The 22,660-nt window shown below is 39.1% G+C and overlaps 1 protein-coding gene across 1 annotated transcript in view; it reads right to left on the reverse strand.

The window, feature by feature from the left end:
• Positions 1-1,224: 1,224 nt before the first annotated feature.
• GABRB3 (gamma-aminobutyric acid type A receptor subunit beta3) overlaps positions 1,225-22,660 on the reverse strand; it is a 36,374-nt gene continuing 14,938 nt past the window's right edge. The window contains exons 4-6 of the mRNA XM_053970210.1: positions 22,476-22,628; positions 16,708-16,952; positions 1,225-5,174 (exon numbers count right to left, since the gene is read on the reverse strand). Coding sequence (XP_053826185.1) covers positions 4,824-5,174; positions 16,708-16,952; positions 22,476-22,628 — 749 coding nt within the window. The 3' untranslated portion in view covers positions 1,225-4,823. The remainder of the gene's footprint in view (positions 5,175-16,707; positions 16,953-22,475; positions 22,629-22,660) is intronic.

Genomic DNA, 22,660 nt, shown 5'->3' on the forward strand with positions numbered 1-22,660 from the left:
GGACCACATAAATTAAACACCCATGATCTGAAAGAATTTTTGTAAAGCTCTGACCCTGTATTTGGAGGAGTCTGAAGGCACTTAAGAGAGATTTCTTTGTTCAAAACCAATTCAGAGAAGCCTTGAGATTCCCACTGGTTTTAGTTCAGTTTTCAGCTATTGCTGTACCTCTTTTAGCAGGAAGCACTTGCTGTTGTGACAGTTGTGACTATAAAACCAACATCTGTGGAAATAGTCTTGATACTAACAGGATCATAACTATTTGGAGAAAAGAACTCATCGTTTTGACTAGAACCTGAACTCCTTTGATAAATGAGTAGTACTTAAGCAATTAAATAGTATTTATCCATACATCATCTCCAAAATACACAAGAAATGCACCTCTTAGCAAATATTCCCCATCACAAAACTGAGCTTACTACAAGGTTAATCTCTCCTACTCTACAATGCAAGCTGGACTAGAAAAAATAAATCATAGATGTTACTTACAACCTGGGAAGCATTGCTAAAAGTGAGCAGAAACATGCTAAAATAGGAGGGAGCCTTTCTGTTGATTTAAAAAGCCGTTACAACTATGGTGCTGAATATTTTATCTGCTTTTAAAAATTGTGACATATATCATTAGCTACTATGAGGTTTAAGCAAGCATATGACAGCTTGTTCCCACTTTCCAAATTTTCAAGGTATTTTTTGGTTTTGGTAGAAGGGGTTGTATCACTAATAGCAAGGTGTCTTTAAAACCCCCTTCCACAAAATCCTCTGTATCCTCACTCCTCTAAAATAACTTATTTAGCAATAAAAAGTTTAATGAACACAGTACTTACTGAAACACATAAATAAACATTGTCTTGTTTTGATATTAAAAAACTCTTTTGTGTCCTGGGTAGAAGCAGGCTTTTTCATACAAAGAACAGAACAAACTTTTTGCTCTTAACTGGCAATGCCACAGCTTGAAGACAGATTGGTTTGCTATTAAGAATCTTGCTAAGTCAGTGGATGTTGCTTTTTCCTGTTCCTTTATCTACTATATAAAGCACTAGGAAATATAGTTGTTCAGTGCTCCAGAATCTCTTCTTCTATTTGTGTGTTGTTTAGAAAATGCTTCCATATTTGGTGTTTTTCTGTAAAATGTGTAAGACTAATAATTACATGCTACTCAAGATTAAATTTGGCTAAACAGTCATCATGCTCCCACCATTCCCAGAAAAGAAAAAAAAAACCAAATAATTTTTAAATCCTTTTTAATAAATTAATATTCATTCATCAATATTTTCATAAAGCATCTCTTCATCATTCCATTTTACTATTCTTTTTTTTCACTGCAGAAGAATACCAAAAATACATAGCTGTGCCTTAAGCAAAAAGGATTGGGGTTTTTTTAGTTTATCTTTACAATGGGATGAAATCAACTTGGAGTAAAACCACCATAATAGTTCTTATGTTTACTGAGCCTTTCGGCTATAACAGAAGATAGTTCCTTTTTTTCAATGCCTTTTACAAATAAATTATGTGTAAATGTTATTTATAGTAGTGTTGAGTTACAAAGGAGTTAATTAGCTATGAAATACAATACTCTGGTGTGATTTAATTGAAATTACTGTTTTTAGTCTTAAAGCAATCTATGGTTAAAATAATATACTGCAGCTAGTGCACAGGGTCAAGAGCCAGAAAATGGGAGGTCAAGGCAAACACTGTTCTTAACACGTGGTTGTACGTGTGTGTTTTTGTGTGTAAGAAGTCGTGCTGGGGCTGTAGGAACGGAATTGGCAAAAAAAGGCACAAAAAATGTGTGTGTAAGATGAAGTGCTAACCTTAAGTGAGATTTTCCTGGCTTTTTTCAAGTCAAACCAATACTTGGATCTGTTCAAGGTTAAAGCTGTGACTAAACCAATGAATGTGAAATCTTTTGAAAAAGCTGAAATGTGCAACTGCCTACTTTTTGCAAGGACAGGCAAGATGAGGAGTACAGTTCCCTGAAGGGGGCTGCAGTAACATGCTGCCCTCCAGTAGTGCAAAGGGTAAGAGAGGGAGAGAATTCTCAGAGACTCAGCCCTCTTGCACATGCAGGTCCCTGAAAAATCCACATTGCCTCTTTGCTCTGTGCAGAGAGTAATTTTCTGCCTTCTTGGAAATTCTGGTTGAAGCCACTGAAGAACTGATTTCAGTGGGATTTGGAATATACATTACTATCACAACTAAAAACTCACTTCTTATTGAAGGTTTCTGCCTGGTTATGTGATTTCTAGGAGGTGGGACTTGAAGAAAAGAGAGTGCTGTGGTTAAATCATGAGGGCAGGACCATTCTCAAATCCGACTTCTTAGGGTAGTTCTTCTAGGGCACTTACCAGAAGACTTGCTTGGAGATTATTTCAGTAGGGAAACTTTTCTAAAGCAAAGCCTAGCATTTATAATTTTTATTAAAATGAGATATTTTGTTTAAACATATTTTGCTATTAAGATAAAAACTTAGGAGAGGTTTTCAACAATTCTATCTAATATGTACTTTGGGAGGGTGTTAATTGTTAGTTACTTTGATTATAAAGGTGACAGTGTGCTCTGTAATCCCTTCACAGTTTGGAGAGATATTAGAGAGCTCGCAATACATTGTGCTTTACCAATGGGACTTAATACTGAAGAGCTTTTAAACACCAAGTTTTTCTGCTCCAGCTCTACGGGTTCCTTTGAGGCTCTTGCTGTGTAGTTGTCTGCAGATATAGTGCTTAAAAACTGCAGCTTCAGCCACTTTGCACCATTGCCAAGGATGCAGCAGGACTGCGGCGCTGATCCTGCCCACGGCAGCAGCCGGGGTTCCGATGAGCATTCCTGGCTGGGGATCGCGCCGCAGCGGTGCTGCAAGGCAAGTGTGCCCAGCCCATCCATGCTCAAGGAGCAGCCTTGGGGACGGAACTGAAACACTTTTGCAAACCAGGCTGGAATTTCAGTCCAGAGCAAAGTTTCACAGTTCAGCTGCAAATAGGGGTGGGAACAGTAATGGGCTGTAAATGGCAGCAACCCAAGAATCAGTGCTCTACTCATAGGTAAATCAAGTCCTAGTGAGAACAGGGGGTGGTCATTACAGAGCCAGGACGGCCTTTTCAGTTTCATATATATTTGGTGGTTTTGCTAGATGCATATTCACACATATTTTTGCCCATAGACGTCTCCAGCTAGCAACCAAAGCTCTCTGTCAAAAAATCCCATTGATGTCCACAGGAATTTTGCATGCAGAGAACTGTCAGGGCTAAGCCTGAATTCTATTTTTTTAGATCTATTTATGCTACTGTATTTGTTGTTATTTGAGAATGTACATGATAGAAACACTGTTTACAAAAAATATATCTTCTTTTCTTTAGAAAGATTTAGTTCTGCTAAATAACAAATTAGGTTTACAGATCTGAAATTGGCATACCTTGATGACTACAATCTACTAAACTGAAAAAAGTTGGAATCCCAGTGAGGGAACAAACTGAGATCAAAACTAAAATAGTCACATTTGCATGAAGGGTATGTTAGAACACAGTTAATGCTGAAACAAAACATACTGTTGTGATCTGTGATGGCAGCACACTACCTTGGTAAGTGTAAGCATATACTTTCAGTATATAAATTAAATATGAAAATGCTCTGTTACTGAATCAAAGAATTGGAAGTGCTCTATTTGCTCAGCTCTAGAGAATAAAAAGTTATAACATCACAGAAACAAAAATATGACATAACATGCGGTCACAATAGCAAGCACAGGGAAGAAAATTATTGAGAAAATATACTTATATGCATATTATGCAAATATATTTTACATTAACATACAATGTTATAAGAATGTTAAATAATACGAATGCATGTTTAAAAAAGGCTACAGCTAGGTGATTTCATGTTGAAGTAACAAATAACCTGAGACATCTTCTATGCTTTCACTGGAATAACAATCTTTAAATCTACAGCAGATGTAGAGCACATTGACAGTAGTTGAATTCTCAGCTAAATTATACTAGAAATGTGCTGTTCTTTTTCAAAATGACATAGCAGCTGGAACCAGTCCAAGGGAAGGAAAATGTGCTGTACATTTACAGTACTTACAAAAGATTAATGTCACTGTTGATGGACACTTAGAATGCTTGTTTGAAATATTATAAACCTGTATATGTCTCCAAAGACCTACAACACTCCCATTATCAGCTTGCTTACTGCAGAAGAGAAAGCAAGAGATCATTAAAAACTATGTCCATCCTGGACTGGTAAAATATGTATTATGACATATAGAAACCCAAAAAATTTTAGCAAAGAAAAATAAATTTTGCTTGATGAAATGGTAGTTGATAGATCTGCAATATAAATAACTTATTTTAAACTTACCAGTGTAACTCTACTGCTTTATGATTAGTGTGTATGGCAGCATTTACAAAGGATGTTACTAAATACTGACTTTATACATGATTACAGCTGTTCAAAAATTTCTGACAATCAAAGTTTTGTAGTGATAATATACAACACTTACTTTCTCAAGGCTTGCTTCTTTGATGACACCTGCCTTTCAATTTAAAAAGTTCCTGTGAAGTGCATTCTATGTTAAAGTGTCCATAACCTCAGAATGAATGTGTTCATGTGTGTGTGCATACATATTCTTTTGCTTTGCAGTATGTGCTTTAAAGTACACACAGTTCTTTGCTACATGTATTCACACATACATGAGTATGGTCTACATAGTAAAAGTTCATACATATATTTTTATATATAAATATATATATATAAATATATATATAAACTCTGCAGGCAAGTAGTACTTCACTTGTTATAGTTGAAGTCCTTTAAAAAAACTAAGTCACTCAGTTAACATAGTATAGCCAGTAAATTAAGTTGAAAAGAGAAAACGTGAATGGAAACACCATTCTTGACCATCTGTCAATGGCATTCACATCCGTTAGATCCGGGATTTTTATTTTCAGTTGCGAAGACCTTCTTCGTAAATGGCCCCTCTTGCTATGGGAGCCTGTTCTTTCTGACGAACGCCTTCCAAGGCTTTCACGATGTGAGCTTTGTTTTCTGTACTGGATTCCTGAGTTGTCAAAGGATATAGTTGAATTTCGGGCCTCTGTAACGCTGGTGGTGACCTCGTTGCTTGCCACCTCATTGTGAATTTCAAGCGATGTTAGCAGAATGTTTCCATGTGTGTCCACCTGGGGGGGAAAAATAGAAACATAAATTCTTTCAAAAGACTTGACATCGATGAGCAGAATGTGGGTGTATGTAAATCTCCAAACCCATACAGATCTAGAAAAATAATGTAATTATTTTTAAGCATGTGATAATCTTAAAAAAGAAATGGCACTATTCAGCTGCCTAAAATCAGGCAAGTGCTTAAATACTTTTAGAAACAGTGCTATTATCATACTACCAAACATCCAGTACAAAACTGTACTTGGCAAACTCCACCATTTTCTTCTCCCACAGAACCAGCCACATTTTAAAGGATGGTGCAGTTCAATGAAACCTCTGCGTTGCTGGCAATGGAGGGAGAGAGTAAGGGATGGATCCTCTCTCTGCTACAGTAGGAAATTAAATTAAACTGGCTAGATTTTTTTTTCCTAACTGTGATCTAAAATAAGATAAAAAAAAGTGCCTGTGAAGTTTGCTAAAATCACAAGAACAGTTCTGATGTGCTGAACTCTGTACTTTATAATCACAGAGTTTATTTACAACTTATCTCCTGAAGTTTTCCTTCCAAAGTCATTTGCAGAGTTTTCCAATCATGACAATTTTTAACTGCAGAGATTTTCTGTCTAAGTGATTGATCTTAAAAACCAATGAACTTAAGGCATAGAAGAAAAGTAGGTGAATTGAGGAAATAGGAGGGACTCTTTCACTGCCCTATTCCAGAGGCAGTGACCAGTGTTTAGCACAAAGTATATTTAGTATGCTAACAAAGTCAAAGTCTTGTTGAGAGAAACTTGACAGCAATTTCTATGTAGATATTTTGTTTAGTACTAATAATACTTTGCTTAATTTAATAGCAACAGCAACTACAGAAAGGTCAATGTTTGTGTGAGCAGTAACCCATACCCAGTCAAGGACTAGACATCACCCTGATAGACAAAAAAACAGGACCCTGGTCAGCCATATCCCAGTGAGCTCCATACAAAAATCATCAAAACCCCATATAAATTTCCAAGTACAGAACATGCCATTTTCAGTAATAAAGAAAAAGGTCCTGATCATTTAGAGTCTTAAAATCTGAGCCAGACTCTCCAGTCCTCCAGAGTGGCAAAAGAGGAGCAGCACAGAGCTGTGTATGGCTCCTTCACTCCAGAAACCTTAAGAGTTCCCATGAATGGCACTGAGGAGAAATTCTAAGCAATGGTGTCTGAATCAGTATTTGATAGTTTCATTGGTGGGGCAGCACAAACCCCATGCCCAGGCCCAGGCCCTACACACTGAAGTATTTGCAGTCAATACAGGTAATGCAGGGATCAGCTCCAAATTTTCTGCCAGTTTTGGGACAAGAAAAATGATGGCTGAAGGTAAAAAATTTGTCATGTGCTGGGTATTTTCAGACAGGTAACACATGTGTGACTCTGTTCAAGAGAATTTAGTTCTCTGTGTCAGAAATAGTGAATCATGGAATACAGGATAATTTCCAGTTTTACATATGCAATTTATTCATCCATAATTCATTGCACACTTAATACATTTTTCTAGCCTGCCACATTATCTAGCTGTGTTAACTGTGTAGCAGTTGAACATTTCATTCTAGAAGCATCAGTTTAAAAGTGATTGTAAAGACAGACTATTGTCACAGCCTTCTGAAGTTTGCACAGTCATCTGATACCACATCCTTTGCAAGCTGTGTGATGGATTAAAAGTATGCGCAGCTATGTGTCTGTCCATACACATTTAACTTTTTTCATTCCTACTCAAATTTTGTGAAATGGATATTTCTTTCATCAATTATTGATGCTTCAGCTTATCTCAGGGAAGACAATTATGATAGTATATCAGTAATGCTTTGCCAAGGTGCTTGCAAATGGAAAAAAAGAATGTAAAATGCTATGAATGATATACAGGCAAGTAGGAAAAAAAATTCTAAGGTATCTAACAAATCCTGCTGCTGTAGGCAATGACACATTATGCTGATGAGTGCCTATAAATAAAAATAAACAATATGAACAAAAATAATGGCATGGAGAAACTTCAGTGGTGATTAAGAAGAATTTATTTTTTCCATTGCAGAAACCCTTTGGGTACAAAAGTAAGATCTCGAGGTTTATAGAAAGGAGTTCATGCTGTTGAGCAGTCTTTGTAACCAGGGAATAAACACAAGTGTCAAATACAGTCATGGATATCATCACTTCTTATAGTGGTCTCTGGAAAAACTGATTCAGTTTCTTCTGTTCTTCTTTTTCCCCACTAAGAGTACAAATTATGATCAGGATATTTTTTGCACATTGCGTAAAATATCTCAACAACCTGTTTTTTCCTTGTGAAGCTTAAAACTAAATCTCTCATCCAGACGCCCATGGCATCAAATGTCATCTTTCCCATTTCCTCCTAGGCTTTGAGAAATATCCTTCAGCTTACTAAAAATGTCATAGCAGAGACCATTTTGGTGGGCTTCACCCCTAGAGCCCTGCCATCCCCTTGCAGGTCTCCTCCTTTTCCTTCCACCACCTCAGATGTCAACTCTTCTTTCCCTCAGGATTTCCTGATCTCTCCTGATTCTGTCTGCCACCTACATATGCACAGACATCAGCCCATCCTGGGTGCTTTGTCCTTCTACACTGAACCTCGACTGTTGTGAGCTGTCAGTTGAAAGCCTGTATTATGGAGGGTACACCTATGCATTCAGGCTTCTCTTGATAAAGGAATTAATTTTATTCCTGTTATTTCCTTGCATGGCATAGCCTTCTTCACCTTATCTCCAACTTCACATGCCACCTTAACACAGCTACTGCCTTTGATGTGCCAACTTTTCACTGTTTGTCACTGCCTCTAGAAATCAAACCAGAAAGGCGGTCAAGAAAGTTGCAACTTTTGTGTAAATTCTTTTTCTGAAGGTACCAGTATGTCCTATGAAGCTGCATGACAGTATACATTTTTCTCAAAATGTCAAATGAAACATATTTGGAAACATACTTTAGAAATTCAGCTCTTTTCTAATGGAGCAACAGGCTTGCATGTCAAATATGAGGAAGGAGCAGATGGAGAGAAGGGGTCTGCAGAAGCTAAATCAGCCTCTGATCCACAGATACTCTTGAGATTTATTCTCTCAAATTGATTCCTTCAGAGGTTTTGAATAAACCACTTAAGCTGTTGACAACATTAGAGCACTATATGCTAATACTTTGTGACAATCTTAAGGTGATGTCTTAAAGTATGAATACTTAATGCATGCAGCATGTTAAAAAGTATTTGCACATAAACATGACTTTAGAATCATTTAGGCAATGATTTAAATTACTTTGACAAAGGTACACAAACTCTCTCAATGAATAAAGAAGTAAACAAATAATGACAGGGTAACCTGTGCAAGTCACCTCATGCTTGCCTGAATATACAGGGAAGGCAAAATCCTCCATGAGTGAACACGAGTGTTGCTCAGTGGCTCCAGGGAAAATGTTACCCCAGGTATAGATTAAGAAAAGTAGCTGACTGGATTACAGGCAGTCATGGCTGTGTATGACAAACGAGGCCAATGTCTTTGATAAAATTTAGTTTTACTCTGTATGAGCCTTAGAATACAATTTTATCACCTGGCTCAAAAAATGTCACTCTGTGCACTGGAAATTCTCCCCAAAATGCTAATAGCAGTCTTTACTCTCAAATGCTGTTATAAATTAGAGAGGAAACTGTGGATTTGGCCAATTTCCCATCAATTCTTACCATCCTTCTTTAACCAAAGTATTTCCCTTTTTTCACTTCTCTGCCAACCCTGTGCTTCCATTATTTTTACAGCCTTCTTTCTCCCCACTTTGGCTCCACTGAAGCCATTCCTTCCCATTTCTTCACTATGGTCTCCATGTTTGGTTCTCATATCTCCTCCCCAACACAAGCAAGGGTTGGTTGTTTCTTTGGAATGTTTCCCAGTAAATTAATCAAAACAGATGAAAACAGCTGAGTATCAAATCATTAATTAATTCTCTGCTGAATCAGCATGGATACAAATATGCAAAATCAGTGCTCTTATTTCAGAATAAATTTTTATCAAACTCCATCCCTCCCACCTTTGAGTAACTACAGCTTCTGCACCAGGGTGAAGTGACTGAATCTCACATAAGTGCACTTTGAGAAGCAGATTCACTTTTGAAGGTTCACCATTTCTGAACTAGGCATATTACAGGATAAGTGAAAAATTCAAATACCCCAGCAGCCTAATGTCATTACCCAAAAATGACTGTGACTCACCGAACTGAAGCCAGAAGGAGGAGAAATTAAGACAACGTTCACAAAGAACCTGCTCCTTGCTCTTGGAGGAACACCACATCACCAGTGGACTCAACTTGGATTATATGTTCCAGGTCCAAAACTTCAGTGCCCTATTATATCTGGGAAGTCCTTAAATCTACTTCTCAATTCTGCCTAGGATCCAGGCTCATTTAGATGTTAGCTATTCTAGTTTAAAAAACAAAATACAACAGCTGCTATTAAATACCTTTCTCCAATATTTTTTTAAAAACTTCAACTTTAAAGACAGTTTGAAAGCATTTTACTAGGTCCAGAAAACTACCATAAGCCTTGATTTATTATTAGGTAGAGTCTGAATTGTTTCAAGTTCATTTAGTTCTCTGTTTAATATTCCATAAATTTTAAAGAGTATGTTACAATGAAATATCTTTTTCCTCGTAAGTCTTTCAGAGGGAGCATTTTGCTCAAAAATAGGAAGCATTTTATTCAAACCCCATAGGTATGTTTACTTGTACATCAATCCCAAATTTTCAAATACCATGTAAACCCTTCCCATCATGTGAAGCAATATAAATGCAAATAGGGGGTTTAAATAACATAATGAAAAGCTCTGTCGCTGTAGTTAATCTTGCATTATTGTACATCAAAATTAGCATTTAAGTACATACAGAATCACAGAATATTCTGAGCTGGAAGGGACCCAGAACAATCACCTGGTCTGACTCCTGACTTTGCACAGCACCATCCCCAAGGGTCACAGCTTGTGCCTAAGAGTGTTGTCCAACCATTCCTTGAACTCTGTCAGGCTTGGTGCTGTGACACCTGGGGAGCCTGTTCCAGTGCCCAAATACCCTCTGGGATAAGAACCTTTTTCTAATATCCAACCCAAACCTCCTCTGACACAGCTTCAGGCCATTCCCTTGAGTCCTGTCACTGGTCACCAGAAAGATCAGTGTCTGCCTCTTTCACCTTCTTTACTTATGCAAAAATGGCTTTCCAACATGTAGAAAAATATGCAATCAGGCCTTAAGTTTTATCTGTGCTTAAAGAGAAATACATTGACCACATTATGCCTTGGATATTTAAAAATAATTTGAAACTGCAGGCAAAACAAAAATTATAGTGTTGAGTGTTCTCCCTGAGTCTAAAAGTTGATACTTCTCTCACTGCCATTTAGATATGTTTATATTAATTAATAAGTATCAAAAAGTAGAAGAGGTAATTATGTTATATCAGCTTAGTAGATGAACCCAGGATAACCAGCAGAACTGGGAAGATGGAAGGACCTTGAAAAACAGGGAAAGCATGAAGAAGCAAACTAATTAGGAACTTCCATATTATTCTCACTGTCTATCAAATAATAATGAAGTTTTACAATTAGCCTTGATATATTTCAATGGAGGAAGAAAAGGAAACAAATGCATAGTCCTCCTTTGCTCTGTATTCCACATTGTATGGATTATTACAGTCGCTGAGATGTCCTATGAATTGCCATACAATCCTTCTTACTGTCTCAGGATTTGCACGATTCATACTTGTGCAAAGTGGTTGCAAAACAAAACTAGTACATGCATGAGTCTCAGTGCACAGTAAATGTCCTCACCATGAGCTACAGGATGAATGTTCTTCCCACAGAACTGTGCTTATCACCCTTGACAGATATATTTCAAAATTTGGTACCTACTCATCACAGTGGTGATATAAAAATCTCCCACTGTTAAAAAAAGCACTGAAAAAAGTATCCAGGAAAGATGAAGATACATAGGAGAATACTGCCAGTTTTGCTATTCTCGTACTTCCCAATTTAAACTGAGTGATAATTCTTCCACAGAAGTCAAGATATTGATTTTCACAATAAAATCCCACTTATGAGAAGGGTTGCTACAATTAACAAAACTGCTATGTAGATGTAAGTGGCCTGAGCCTCTATTCTCAGCCATGCCTAGTGGGAAGCTGCTGCCTTGGCCAACAGCGGGGGTTGGAGCCAGGAATCTCCAGAGCTAAAAATACATGCAGACACTGCTTGATGAGAAGGGCCTTTTTATAAAGGGTTATTGCATTATTCTTGTCAGAGGAAGCTCTTCCCACATGTCTTCCAACCATCGGGGGTTTGAAGCTTGAATGAGCTTGTGTGATTGTTACCCTCCTGCTTGATACTCTGGGGCTGAACTTTTGGTCCCTCTAAACTGAAAACATAAATAGCCACAGTTTTAACCAAAAAGCAATGCTTTCAGCAGGGGACTTTAGCATATATCACATAAGCCCTGTGGATTGGCCCAGAAGGAGCAATGTCTGAAACACATGCTCACCATCTGATTATACAAGTAGCCTCTATCACAAGAGTGAACAAGTGAGAACAGGATTGCCTTAAAGCTGATTTAGCCATAAATTAGGCTTTATCTGAGCCCTATTTAAAATTAACAACTTATGTAGCAGAACTGAAAGCTTTGAGAGCTACAAATGAAGCCTCAATCTGCCAACACAAACAGGATAAATGGAATTGATTTGTAACAATGGTGATCAATTTTCAAAGGAAACATTTTTAGAGACCACCTATTCTTTTCTGACAGTTTTTCTACAATCAGAGGACTTTAATTTAAGCATCAATACCCTGTCAGGAGAAATATTTTATGAAAAATAAAAATTAATTTCTTCCTTGATCCTAGAGCTTGCCCTCACATAGGAAGCAGAGCATCGAGGCTTTCAAAAGAGAGTTTTCAATCCCAAACGAGCATGTGTATGAAAATTGGTTATACACAAAAAAAAAAGCAGCATCCTGTGTTTGTCTTAGTAACTATGGTTTACTGCAATAGGCTGGAACAATTCAGTGAGGAATACTATTTACAGTGCATTATCTGAAATAAAATGTGATGCAAAAGCAGTCAAAAGAAGAGACAGCTAAGTGTGAAATTCCCTCTGTAGTCAGCCGCTGATCCACAGATGAGTCACTCGGAAAGGATCACTCAGGTTTCATCTCATCACCAGCTCTGAATCTTCTGAAACCTTTTGCAGAGATTCAATTTAGTCAGACGTGCTTCAGCCATCATGCCACCTTCAGCAGTGCTGCACAGGAGAATACAGCTCAGAGTTTTTCTCTCCCCACTGCTTTTCTTTGACACCTCTGCAATGTGAGGACACTGGCTGTGCCAATTCCATGCTGCAAGAGCTCTTCTTTTCCTTACACCTGGAGCTATTTGGCTCACTGGTTTCAACATGGACAAGCAGCAGCTGGTGGAGCCCTCCTCAGCACAGCAAGCCTTAGTGGTAACATATCAGGAATAACTGAGAGAGAAGTACCTAAAAGCCTGGCACTGGAGAGGCACATCCATAGCAGCAGCACCAAAATGGGGGTGGCCGTGCCAGTTTTGGCTTTTCAAACCCATAACCTCTGACAATGCAAACGCTTTCATTATGAAGACTTACTGAGTGTGAAGTTACTGCTTTGCAAAGCAGTTATCAAATGCAACACAAACATACCCACATCTGTGCATTTTGTAGTCTAGAATATTTTTTCAGTAAAAACCTCCTTTTCTCTACAGTCCAATAAGACTAAGAAAGCAGGAAAAGCCCTTTTGCTACTATTAAGAGGACTGTTTTTAACCAAGCGTGCTAGCTTGCACTCCAGATTTCAGTCCTCTTATGTGTAAAAAATAGACTAAAATAGTAGTATCCACACTGGTTCTATTGGTTTTCATGGGCTAAAACACTTCTGAGTGGAAATAACGTGCCATTTTCCCACTGCCTTTTCTTGTTCCTTTTGCCTGAGAGAAAGACACTGTCTCAGCAGCACTGCCAGTCTTAGAAACCATAAAAGAAAAGCTTGAACTCAGGGCCTGAGCACCAGGAAATGTGTTAAGCTGCCCCTTCTCTGCTAGTGCTGCCTCCTAACACAAGGGATTTCTACCACACCACCAGCCCCTCCTGACTCTGGCTGGACCTGATACAGCACTAAGTTGTTCTGTCACTACACCCTACACTCACAAGTTACAGCATCTGATGTGGACAATAAATTGAATGTTTATTTTTTTATTCAGCTAAGTTTGTTTTTTGATTTGTTTTCTTTTGTTTTCCTAGTGCCCTGAGCTAGTATTCTTAATCAGTGGCAGGGAGCTCATGCACATGGTCATAAAAAAGCAAATTCAATTACTAAAACAAAACAGCAACAGAGCAACCCAAAATAGTAGTCAGAAATAAACTAATAATAACACCTTTTGCCAGTTTTATATTTGAACATTTTTCAATCTCCTTTCCAGCACAGCTTACATTTGACAGTTATGAAATAGTGGTGATAAGTGCAATGTGGGCTGCCTGCTTTTGGCATTCTCCCTTTCTTTAAAAATTTTCCTCAGCCCCAAAACACATGAGATTGGAAATATTTTCCAGGATTAGAAATCTTCCCTTTCTGAATGGAATTACACTTCATGGAAGACTGAAGCCTCAGCAAAACTACAAAACCATTAATTTCATTGAACTTGCACAAAGTAGTCTTCATGTGTGTCTCTGAGCCTCCCTTACTGTGCAGTATTGGGGTACACTGCATGAGCCTGTCCCAGAACATCTAGCACCGGAGTCCCAACTCTAAAGCAAGAAGCAAGCAACTGTTATTTCCATCAGATTCAATTATTTTCAAGAGCCACCAAAGGAGAGCTTGGAAGTTAATCAGTCTTTACTATCCCTGAAGTGGTCAGAACCAAGGTTGCAGAGCTTTCAGGTACTGTCTTCCATAAAAAGTATGTTAATCCAGCAGGATCCAGTCCTGTTGCATCCATGGATATCTGTATAGCATGGTAAATGGTGGACATGATCCAGAAGACATTTTCCTGTTTCAAGGCTGTGGTATCTCAAAGCTATGAAAAACTTTCTCCAAATATATCTGTTAGATATATTTTCCCTGAGATGCGCCTCTTGAAATCCATGGGACCTCTTGCCTGTTCTGATCAGTTTCCTATGCTTCACATCTGCCAGTGTTTCTCAAATGAGAAATTTGACATCCTATATCCAATGAATCTTCTATCTATGTTTTGTTTCAAAGGAAGATTTCCGATTAGCTCTACCTAATGTTTCTGTCTGTTTCTGTTGCATGCTGGCACTGCTTCTCTGAAGGCACTGAATCCAGAAACTGGAACAAAGCTCTGCTGAATTCCCCAGCTGAGGCCTGAGGATAAAATGTTTTCTACACGGAAAGGGACCATACCATATTATTTATCCTGTGCTATTTGATCAGCAAATATTCGCTGTAAATATGAGTATATATGATTCTACAATGTATGCAGCGCTCCCTTTCACACCTGGGACTCCAAGGGACAAAGTAACATACTCTCCTTTAAACTCTGGTACACTGAATTTGTATCCTTATTTGACAGAATCATAGAATCTCTTAGGTTAAGAAGTCCCCTGAGGTCACTGAGTTAATCTATTAACCCAGCACCATGTTCACCAATGAAACATGTCCCCACATGCCACATCCACCTGACTTTTGAACTCTTACAGTGATGGTGATTCCAATGCTTGAGTTCCTTTTCTGTGAAAAAATGTTTCCTAATATAGAATCTAATCCTCCCCTAGTGCAACTTGAGGCCACTTCCTCTCATCCTGTCACTTGCTACGTGGGAGAAGAGACCAACCCCCACCATACTACAACCATGTCTTGAAGTGCTGCATCTGAACATCTTTTAAATATCTCCAGGGATAGTGATTCAACCACTTCCCTGGGCAGCCTGTTCCAATGTTTGACAATGCTTGCTGTGAAGAAATTTTTCATTCATGCATGGTTGATATTAAACCAGCAGAAAAAGCAGAACAGTTCATTATATTTGCTTGGGATGCTTCAGAAAAGAAAAGGTTGTAAGTCAAAAGCCAGGAAAAAAAAAGATTGCTATATGGTATGAGCAGATCCAGGATATAAAAATGGCATGAACGGGGTGTAAAAATATACATTTTCATTAGTTAAGGTACTTATGAATATTTTGAAAACAGAGATAAATTGATCTCAGGATAGAAGAACTGTCAGGCATGGGGTAGAATTGGACCCATTAACAAGTCTTGTACTGAATTATGTAAATCATTTAAATGGATGAGATACACCAGATGGTTTCCAGCAGGAGAATTAAACCTTAGTGTGTACATCTGCATTACCTGCTTGCAGTTAAAATCTTCTCCATGGCTTTCAATTTGGATACTCTTTTATTTCTCCATCTGTATTTCTTTTATTATTATGACTATTTATTTTTCCAGTAAAGGGAATTCCTTTGTCCTGATATCTTAGTTCTAAGTAGAGCTGCCAACTGTGATGAGAATCTGGTTTCATAATACAGTGGAAAAAACGTGTTTACTGGTTTAGAATTGTTTCACATATATGAGTGCTGATAATTAGGTAGTTCTGCATTACATTTACTGTAGCAGACAAAATCATTAGGATAAACAAATATAGATTGAAATTACTTTTATGATACTGGTTTTGATAAACAGGTAGCAGTTTTGTCATTGTGAATTCTTCTGATTTATAGCTGATAGAAAAAAAAACAGTCTTACTCAACAATGAAATGAAATGAAATGAAAAAGCCTCACTGGGAGCATTTTGGTAAAAAAAAAAAAGATGTTCTATTCAAACTGATATGGTTTGTTAATGTCAGATACTGCTGAACACCTTGAAATTTTCTTCTAAATATTAAAAAAGGAGGTATTCACTGGATAAAGTAATACTCCAGGCAAGGAAATAGGCTGGAGTATAATTAGCATAGACCTTGCCAATACCATGCTTCAGAAATCAATCTGAAAGTTTCTCTAGGACTTACACTTTTCTGCTGGTTTTTAACAGCAGCAGATGACAATACCACACACAGCATTGAACTATGCTGCCCAGTTAATTAGCGTGGCAAAACTAATCCTTTATCTGTTCTCTCCCATGGTAAATGCATCTCCTCTAAGTGAAGTGAGGAAAGGTGTGCTCAGATCCTGGATTTGCTTACACAGGAAATGTACATAGGCACTTAAAATCACAGTTAGATTATATTTAATTTAGAAAAATAAACACCTTTGTAGATCTGAGCCTTTATTTTCAAGCTAGCTTCCCTCCCACTGTCTTCTTCTTACACTTACTTGTCATACAGATCATACTCACTTCTACATCTGTATGCCTACATATAGTCTTCTATGTCAATTTCTGAAAATGAAAATGGCCAAGGTTGTCCACAAAAAGATCTGGTTGGTTGTCACCAGATGGTGATGTTTTTGCACAAGCCTTTTTGGTTTTTTCATACCAATAGTCTTTGTCATGTAAAAACAGAGTATATATAAATTCAAGAAACCTACCCGATTGCCTTCAAACCTTGAGCGATCGTTGTGTGCCTTTGTTGTTTTTTCTGCAAGTTTCTTCTGCCTTTGAGGGCCTTTTCCAAAGAAAATGTAGTTGACAAAGGCGTATTCAAGTAAGGCCAAGAAGACAAACACAAAGCAGCCCATGAGATACATGTCAATGGCTTTAACATATGGAATTTTAGGCAAAGTCTCTCGTAGGTGAGTGTTGATTGTTGTCATAGTCAGCACAGTCGTAATTCCTATACAAAGAAAAAAGATCACATATCTTACAACTCCAAGCATTCAGTTTTATTTTCCTTCTTGACAAATATGCTTTGTCAGTGGGAAGAAGCTTAACAATTTGTAAAAGACGTCTTGCAGGTGACATCACTGCAAAAAAAAAGCAAAATTAATACTTGATGCATTATTATTCTGTTACAATTATTTCCTTCCTATGAGTGGGGGAACAGCTAACAAAGGGGTCTGGCACCACTTCCATGAGTTAATGTAGCTTCATGGAAGCCAAGTGTAGCTGTATTGAAAATCTCCTCCATGGACACCAAACTGATGTATAACAAGAACAGTGCTCACACAGACGGTGAAAGACTTCTCACACAGTTTTAAATTTCTAAGAGTTAGGCAGTTGGTTGATGTCAGTCCTGTAGGATCTCCCTGTAGACAGGGAGAGACAGGTACTTTTCTTGAGCAGTTCATCCCATCTAGTTTAGATATCTATTTCAGGAAAGTTCAATGTATAAGTGGAATTTGATACGACTAATTTGGAGCAGTAGGCTAGTTACATAGAAATAAGTGAGGTGAGCAATGAGAGACAGAGAGGTATGTGAATTTTTGGAAGGAAGAAGGAGGGAGAGTAGCATTTTTATAGTAACAAACTGGACACTAATAAAATATCTACAAAATATCTATAAAAAACTTTTGTCAAGGTATTTATCTAAGGATGGACATAGCACCTGAAAATATATTACAGAGCACTGTTATGAAAATCTGGAAAGAAAAGCAAATTTATTGTCAGTCTGCCTGAATTCACAATAAACTGCAGGATCTTTATCTCTGCTGGAAATTCTATGGGAATTGCAAATCACAGGTTGCTGAAAACACTGATTTGTGGAATAAGTCTCATTTCAAGGCAAGTCATTCTATTAGTTCTCCTCCATTACTATTTTCTTTGATTCCATAATTATACCATCAGTTTACATGTAGTCACTAAAATACAGGCAGAACAAAAATAAAGGACAAAATAAAATTGCTGCCATATAATAAAGCACAGCTTCTTTTACCTGAAGAGACAGAAATAAAGACAATATAACTCAAAATCAAGCTGTCAGTGTAAGGAGTGTCACTCCAGGGAACTGTAGTAATTCTCTATGAGATTGTGTAACAGCTATTTTGGATATTTAGTAGGTTAGCGTCATGTGGTTTTCAGTGTTTTTCCTCTAAACTGTGAAACAAGTGTGCCTTGATGCCAGATGTCTGGTGATCTGGAAGATTAGGCACACTGAATAGAAAGGTGGCTATCACTAACCAAAGGGAAATACATTCCCTGGAAGATTCTGAAATCCTGTGGCCAAATGTCCTTCTGAAGCTCAATAATTTATTTTAAAGCACAGCTGGAAGAGAAGAAGCTGACACTCCCCTAAGACAAAAAAATAAGATAATCTTGTGATTATAGTCCTTCCTACAAGGGAGGACTCCAGAGATTATTTTCCTCACTCTAAGGACTGAATTTAGGAACTTCTGGGGCTAACTAGCAAAAAGTTGAGAGAGCAGAATTGATAGGTTTGAATATTTCTCTTGAGATCAGCCCTATATCACCATCTGTCTGCAGTGTCCATAGTACACAGTCTCTGGAATGAGCACCTTGGCTTCACTCTGGAGGCAACTATTTGGTTCAGTGCAGCAAGGGATCAGGCACAGGGGCAAAACATAGAAGTGAATGAATAGAATCAAGCTCTTGCAGAGAATATAGGCTTCTTGCAGGGGTTGGATAAAAGTTTGTGTCCCAAGAATTGCACAGGGAATGCTTCCTTGAAGAAATACTTAGGAAATCAGGTATACCTTCTCTGTACTGCGCTTTTCAGAGCCAATCATATATGTCCAAAGGCTATATTGCCTTTAAACTTTTATACCAGCTCACATTAGGATGCCATGTAAGTTCACAGACACTACATAACAGGGACCAGCTGTTGCCTCCCCTGGAGGCAGGAAAGCCCTGCAGAGAGACCTTGCCAAATTAGAGGACTGGGTGGGCAATCACCAACCATGTGAAATTCAAAGAGGGGAAGTGCCGGATCCTGCACCTGGCATGGGGCAAATCTCAATGAACAGACAGACGGGAGAACAAAAGGCTGGAGAGCAGTGCTGCAGAAAGTGCTGGGGGTCCTAGTGGATGGCAAGTTGAACATGAGTCAGAAGCGCCCTGGCAGCCAGGAGAGAGCTGGGGAGCATCAGGCGCAGCATGGCCAGCAGGGCAAGGGAGGGGATTGTCCCTCTCTGCTCTGCTCTGGGGTAGCCTCACCTTGAATATTGTGTGCAGTTTTGGGCACTGCAATATAGAAAAGATATTGAACTATTAGCAAGTGTCCAGTGGAAGGCAACAAGGATGGTGAAAGGTCGTGAGGGGAAGCCATATGAGGAGCAAGTTAAGTCACTCAGTCTGTTCAGCCTGGAGACCTCATTGCAGTCTACAACTTCTTCATGACAGGAAGAGGAGGGACAGGGATTGATCTCTTCTCTGTGGTGACCAGTGACAGGACAAGAGCTGGACTCCTGTGGGTCCCTTACGGAACCTTCCAACTCACCATCTTCTGTGATACCAGCTTAAGACTAATAAGAGCGGGTACACAAAGGAACATAGGATTAGACCCGTGATACTGAACTTTATTATACAAATGCCACTAATCATGTGACATAATCACCAAGGCACTAATTGTTTTCTGAGAAGAAACTATTAGATGGATTTTTGTCCTCTCAAAAGGACTTTCTACCAATTGTAAATAGAACCTCTGGTCTCCTGAGCTTGCCTTGTACTCTCTGATTTTTGTTCTAATATTTGTTTTACAGTACATGATGAACTTGTGCTACACAGAAATGGATGACATGAGATAGTCTTGCTCCTTAAACAAGGAAAAATCTCATGAACCTGTAACAGAAGGGCATGGAATGTCACTGGGTATGGTAACTTCTGTCTAACCATCTCTTCTCCGCAGTCCTGGCCAGTATGTATCTAGATGCTTCAACCATGGTTGTGTTTGAAGTGCTGCCCTCAGGAGCTCATTTATGAACACATCAGAGATGTTTGGGCTCTATGCCCCACTTCCTATTAAGCTACTACTTAGCTTCGAGCTGCCAAACAAACAGTGGCTGCTGAGTGGTAATGCCAGACTGTGTCATGCCCATACGTACCAGCTAACCCACAGTATATGCAGAATTCCTGTGCAGTAACTGCAGTTAATCTACAGTATCTCCAGCTACCCAAATTCAGAGGCTGGATAATATGTTGCACAAAGGTGACTACCCTGCCTGCTTCGGTATGTGGGACCTTGGGAGACATGGGATAAGGAATCAGGGAATCACAGGGACACGGGCTGGAGTCTGAGTTTGCTGAAAAACATTACAGAAAAATGGGGGAACTAGGGAATATGCTTCTCTTTTAAGAAATAAGAGAATACAGCAGGAAGATAGCACAGACTTAGTGACAAGTTTTGGGTAATGGGGAAGTGACAAGGTACGTGTAATTGGGAAGCACAGGGTTGAAGACAGAATTTGGGACAAGATGAGAGGCAGAAGTATTTATAAGGACTTATAGATCGATTTAATATTCCTTAGCTATAGCTATCCCTAAGTATGCTTCTGTAAAGGATGAAATATTTGCTGGGATATATTGTCATAAAATCTGTCCTGGTTCTGGCCAGGACAGGGTTAATTTTTGCAGTAGCCAGGAGGGGACATGGCTAGGACCCAAAGGCTATTCTATACCACCTCACTATACCACCAGTCTTTTTCTGGGAGGATGTTTCTCTTCAGGTTGGGGCAAGTGTGGCCGCCATTGAGTCGCGAGTTAGTCCACAATAAGCATTTTTGCTTGGGAATCACTCATTCTTTTGTACAGTTTTGTTATTAGTATGTTGCTGTTCTTTTTCATGTCTTATTGCTATTTCCAGTAAATTGTTCTTACCTCAGCCTGGGATCTTTGCCTTTTGTGCCTCCAATTCTCTCCAGCCACTCACAGGGGGAAGGGGGATGGGGTAAAGAAGGCAGCGGTGTGGTTTTAGTAGGACCACTAAATTGGAGAATATAATTCCTAAACTATGACCGAATCACAGAATGGTTTGGCTTGGAAGGGACCTTAAACATCATCTAAGTTCACTGCCATGCGCGGGGACCTTCCACTAGATTGAGTTGCTTGAAAACACATCTAACTTGGCCTTCAACACTTCCAGGGATGGGGAATCCACAACTCCTATGAGCAACCTGCTCCAGTGCCTCATCACCGTTACAATCAAGAGCCTCTTCTTAATCTAAAACTATCCTCTGTCATTTTGAAGCCATTCCTCCTTGTCCTGTCACTACACGTCCTTGTATGAAGTCCCTTTCCAGCTCTCCTGTACCCCCCTTTGGGTACTGGAAAGTGCTGTAAGATTACCCTAGAGCCTTCTCTTCTTTAGACTGAACAAAACCAAATCTCTTGGCCTGCCTTGACAGGAGAGGGGCTCCAGCCCCTGATCACCTTCGTGGCCCCTCTCTGGACTCACTCCAACCATGACCTTCTTAAATTGGGCATCCCAAACTCGGATCCAGTATTCCAGCTGGGGTGTCATGAGAGCAGCTGAGGAGAAGAATCACCTCCCTCACCCTCCTGGCCATGCTGATTTTGGTGCAGCCCAGACACAGTTGGCTTTCTGGACTGCAAGTGCACATTGTTGGGTCATGTTGAGCTCCTTGGCAACCAACACCCCAAGTCCTTCTCCTCAGGGCTGTTTCTCAATCCATTCTCTGCCCAGCCTGTACTTGTGCTTGGGATTGTCTGACCCACATGCAGGATCTTGCACTTGGCCTTGTTGAACTTCATGGGGTTCATGCGAGTTCACCTCTCAAACTTGTCAAGGTTTTTCTGGATGGCATCCCTTCCCTCCAATGTGTCAACTGCACAATCTTCTAGTGACCTTCCATTTAAAGGATACCTTGATCTGAAAAGTCCTTGGGCAGGAATCACATACCTGTGCCAAATCCAAGTTTTTCTGTCATGAGGTAAATGACACTTTAAGCTGTCATAAACATGCACTTAACACACCATGTACTCTGAGGGTTAGGTAGCATGGTATGGTCCATAGCTGATGTGCCCCTGTGTGCTGAACTAGCAATGGTTCTTGAAGTCTGTTCCTGCCAGTGTCAGTTAAAGCAGCAGGAGCAGCCTCAGGAGGAGGCTTGGAGCCACATTTGTCCTCCTACACTGAGCTGGACTAAAGCCCACGCTCAAGTATGATTGTGGAGCTGGTGTCCTGGATGGACTTACTGACAACAGCATTAACTTTGATGAGAACAAGTCTGGGACCTGTATGAGCAGCTCATGCCAGAGATCTAGTAGTAACTACACTCTTGCATGAAGGGGAAAACATCACTTTTGAGGCAATACTGGATGACATGATTTTGATGCAAATTATTTTGGAATTTCAAAACACTGACATCATGTTGTAGTTTTTAACAACCTCTGAAGGCTACATTAAATCTGACATTTTAATGTCCCACTCATTTTTACCACATACCAAGGGCAACTCTTGCTGCTGATGCATCATAATTGATCCAGAATGACACCCATGATAAAATGGTAATCAGTATGGAGGGCATATAGGTTTGAAGAATAAAGTAGCCAATATTTCTCTTCAACCTGAAGCTCAGTGAAAGTCTTGGATAGGCACCTGAGAAAAGAGAGAGGGAAACAGTATTATCT

This window comes from Vidua macroura, chromosome 2, assembly GCF_024509145.1.
Source record: "Vidua macroura isolate BioBank_ID:100142 chromosome 2, ASM2450914v1, whole genome shotgun sequence".
Taxonomy (NCBI): Eukaryota; Metazoa; Chordata; class Aves; order Passeriformes; family Viduidae; genus Vidua; species Vidua macroura.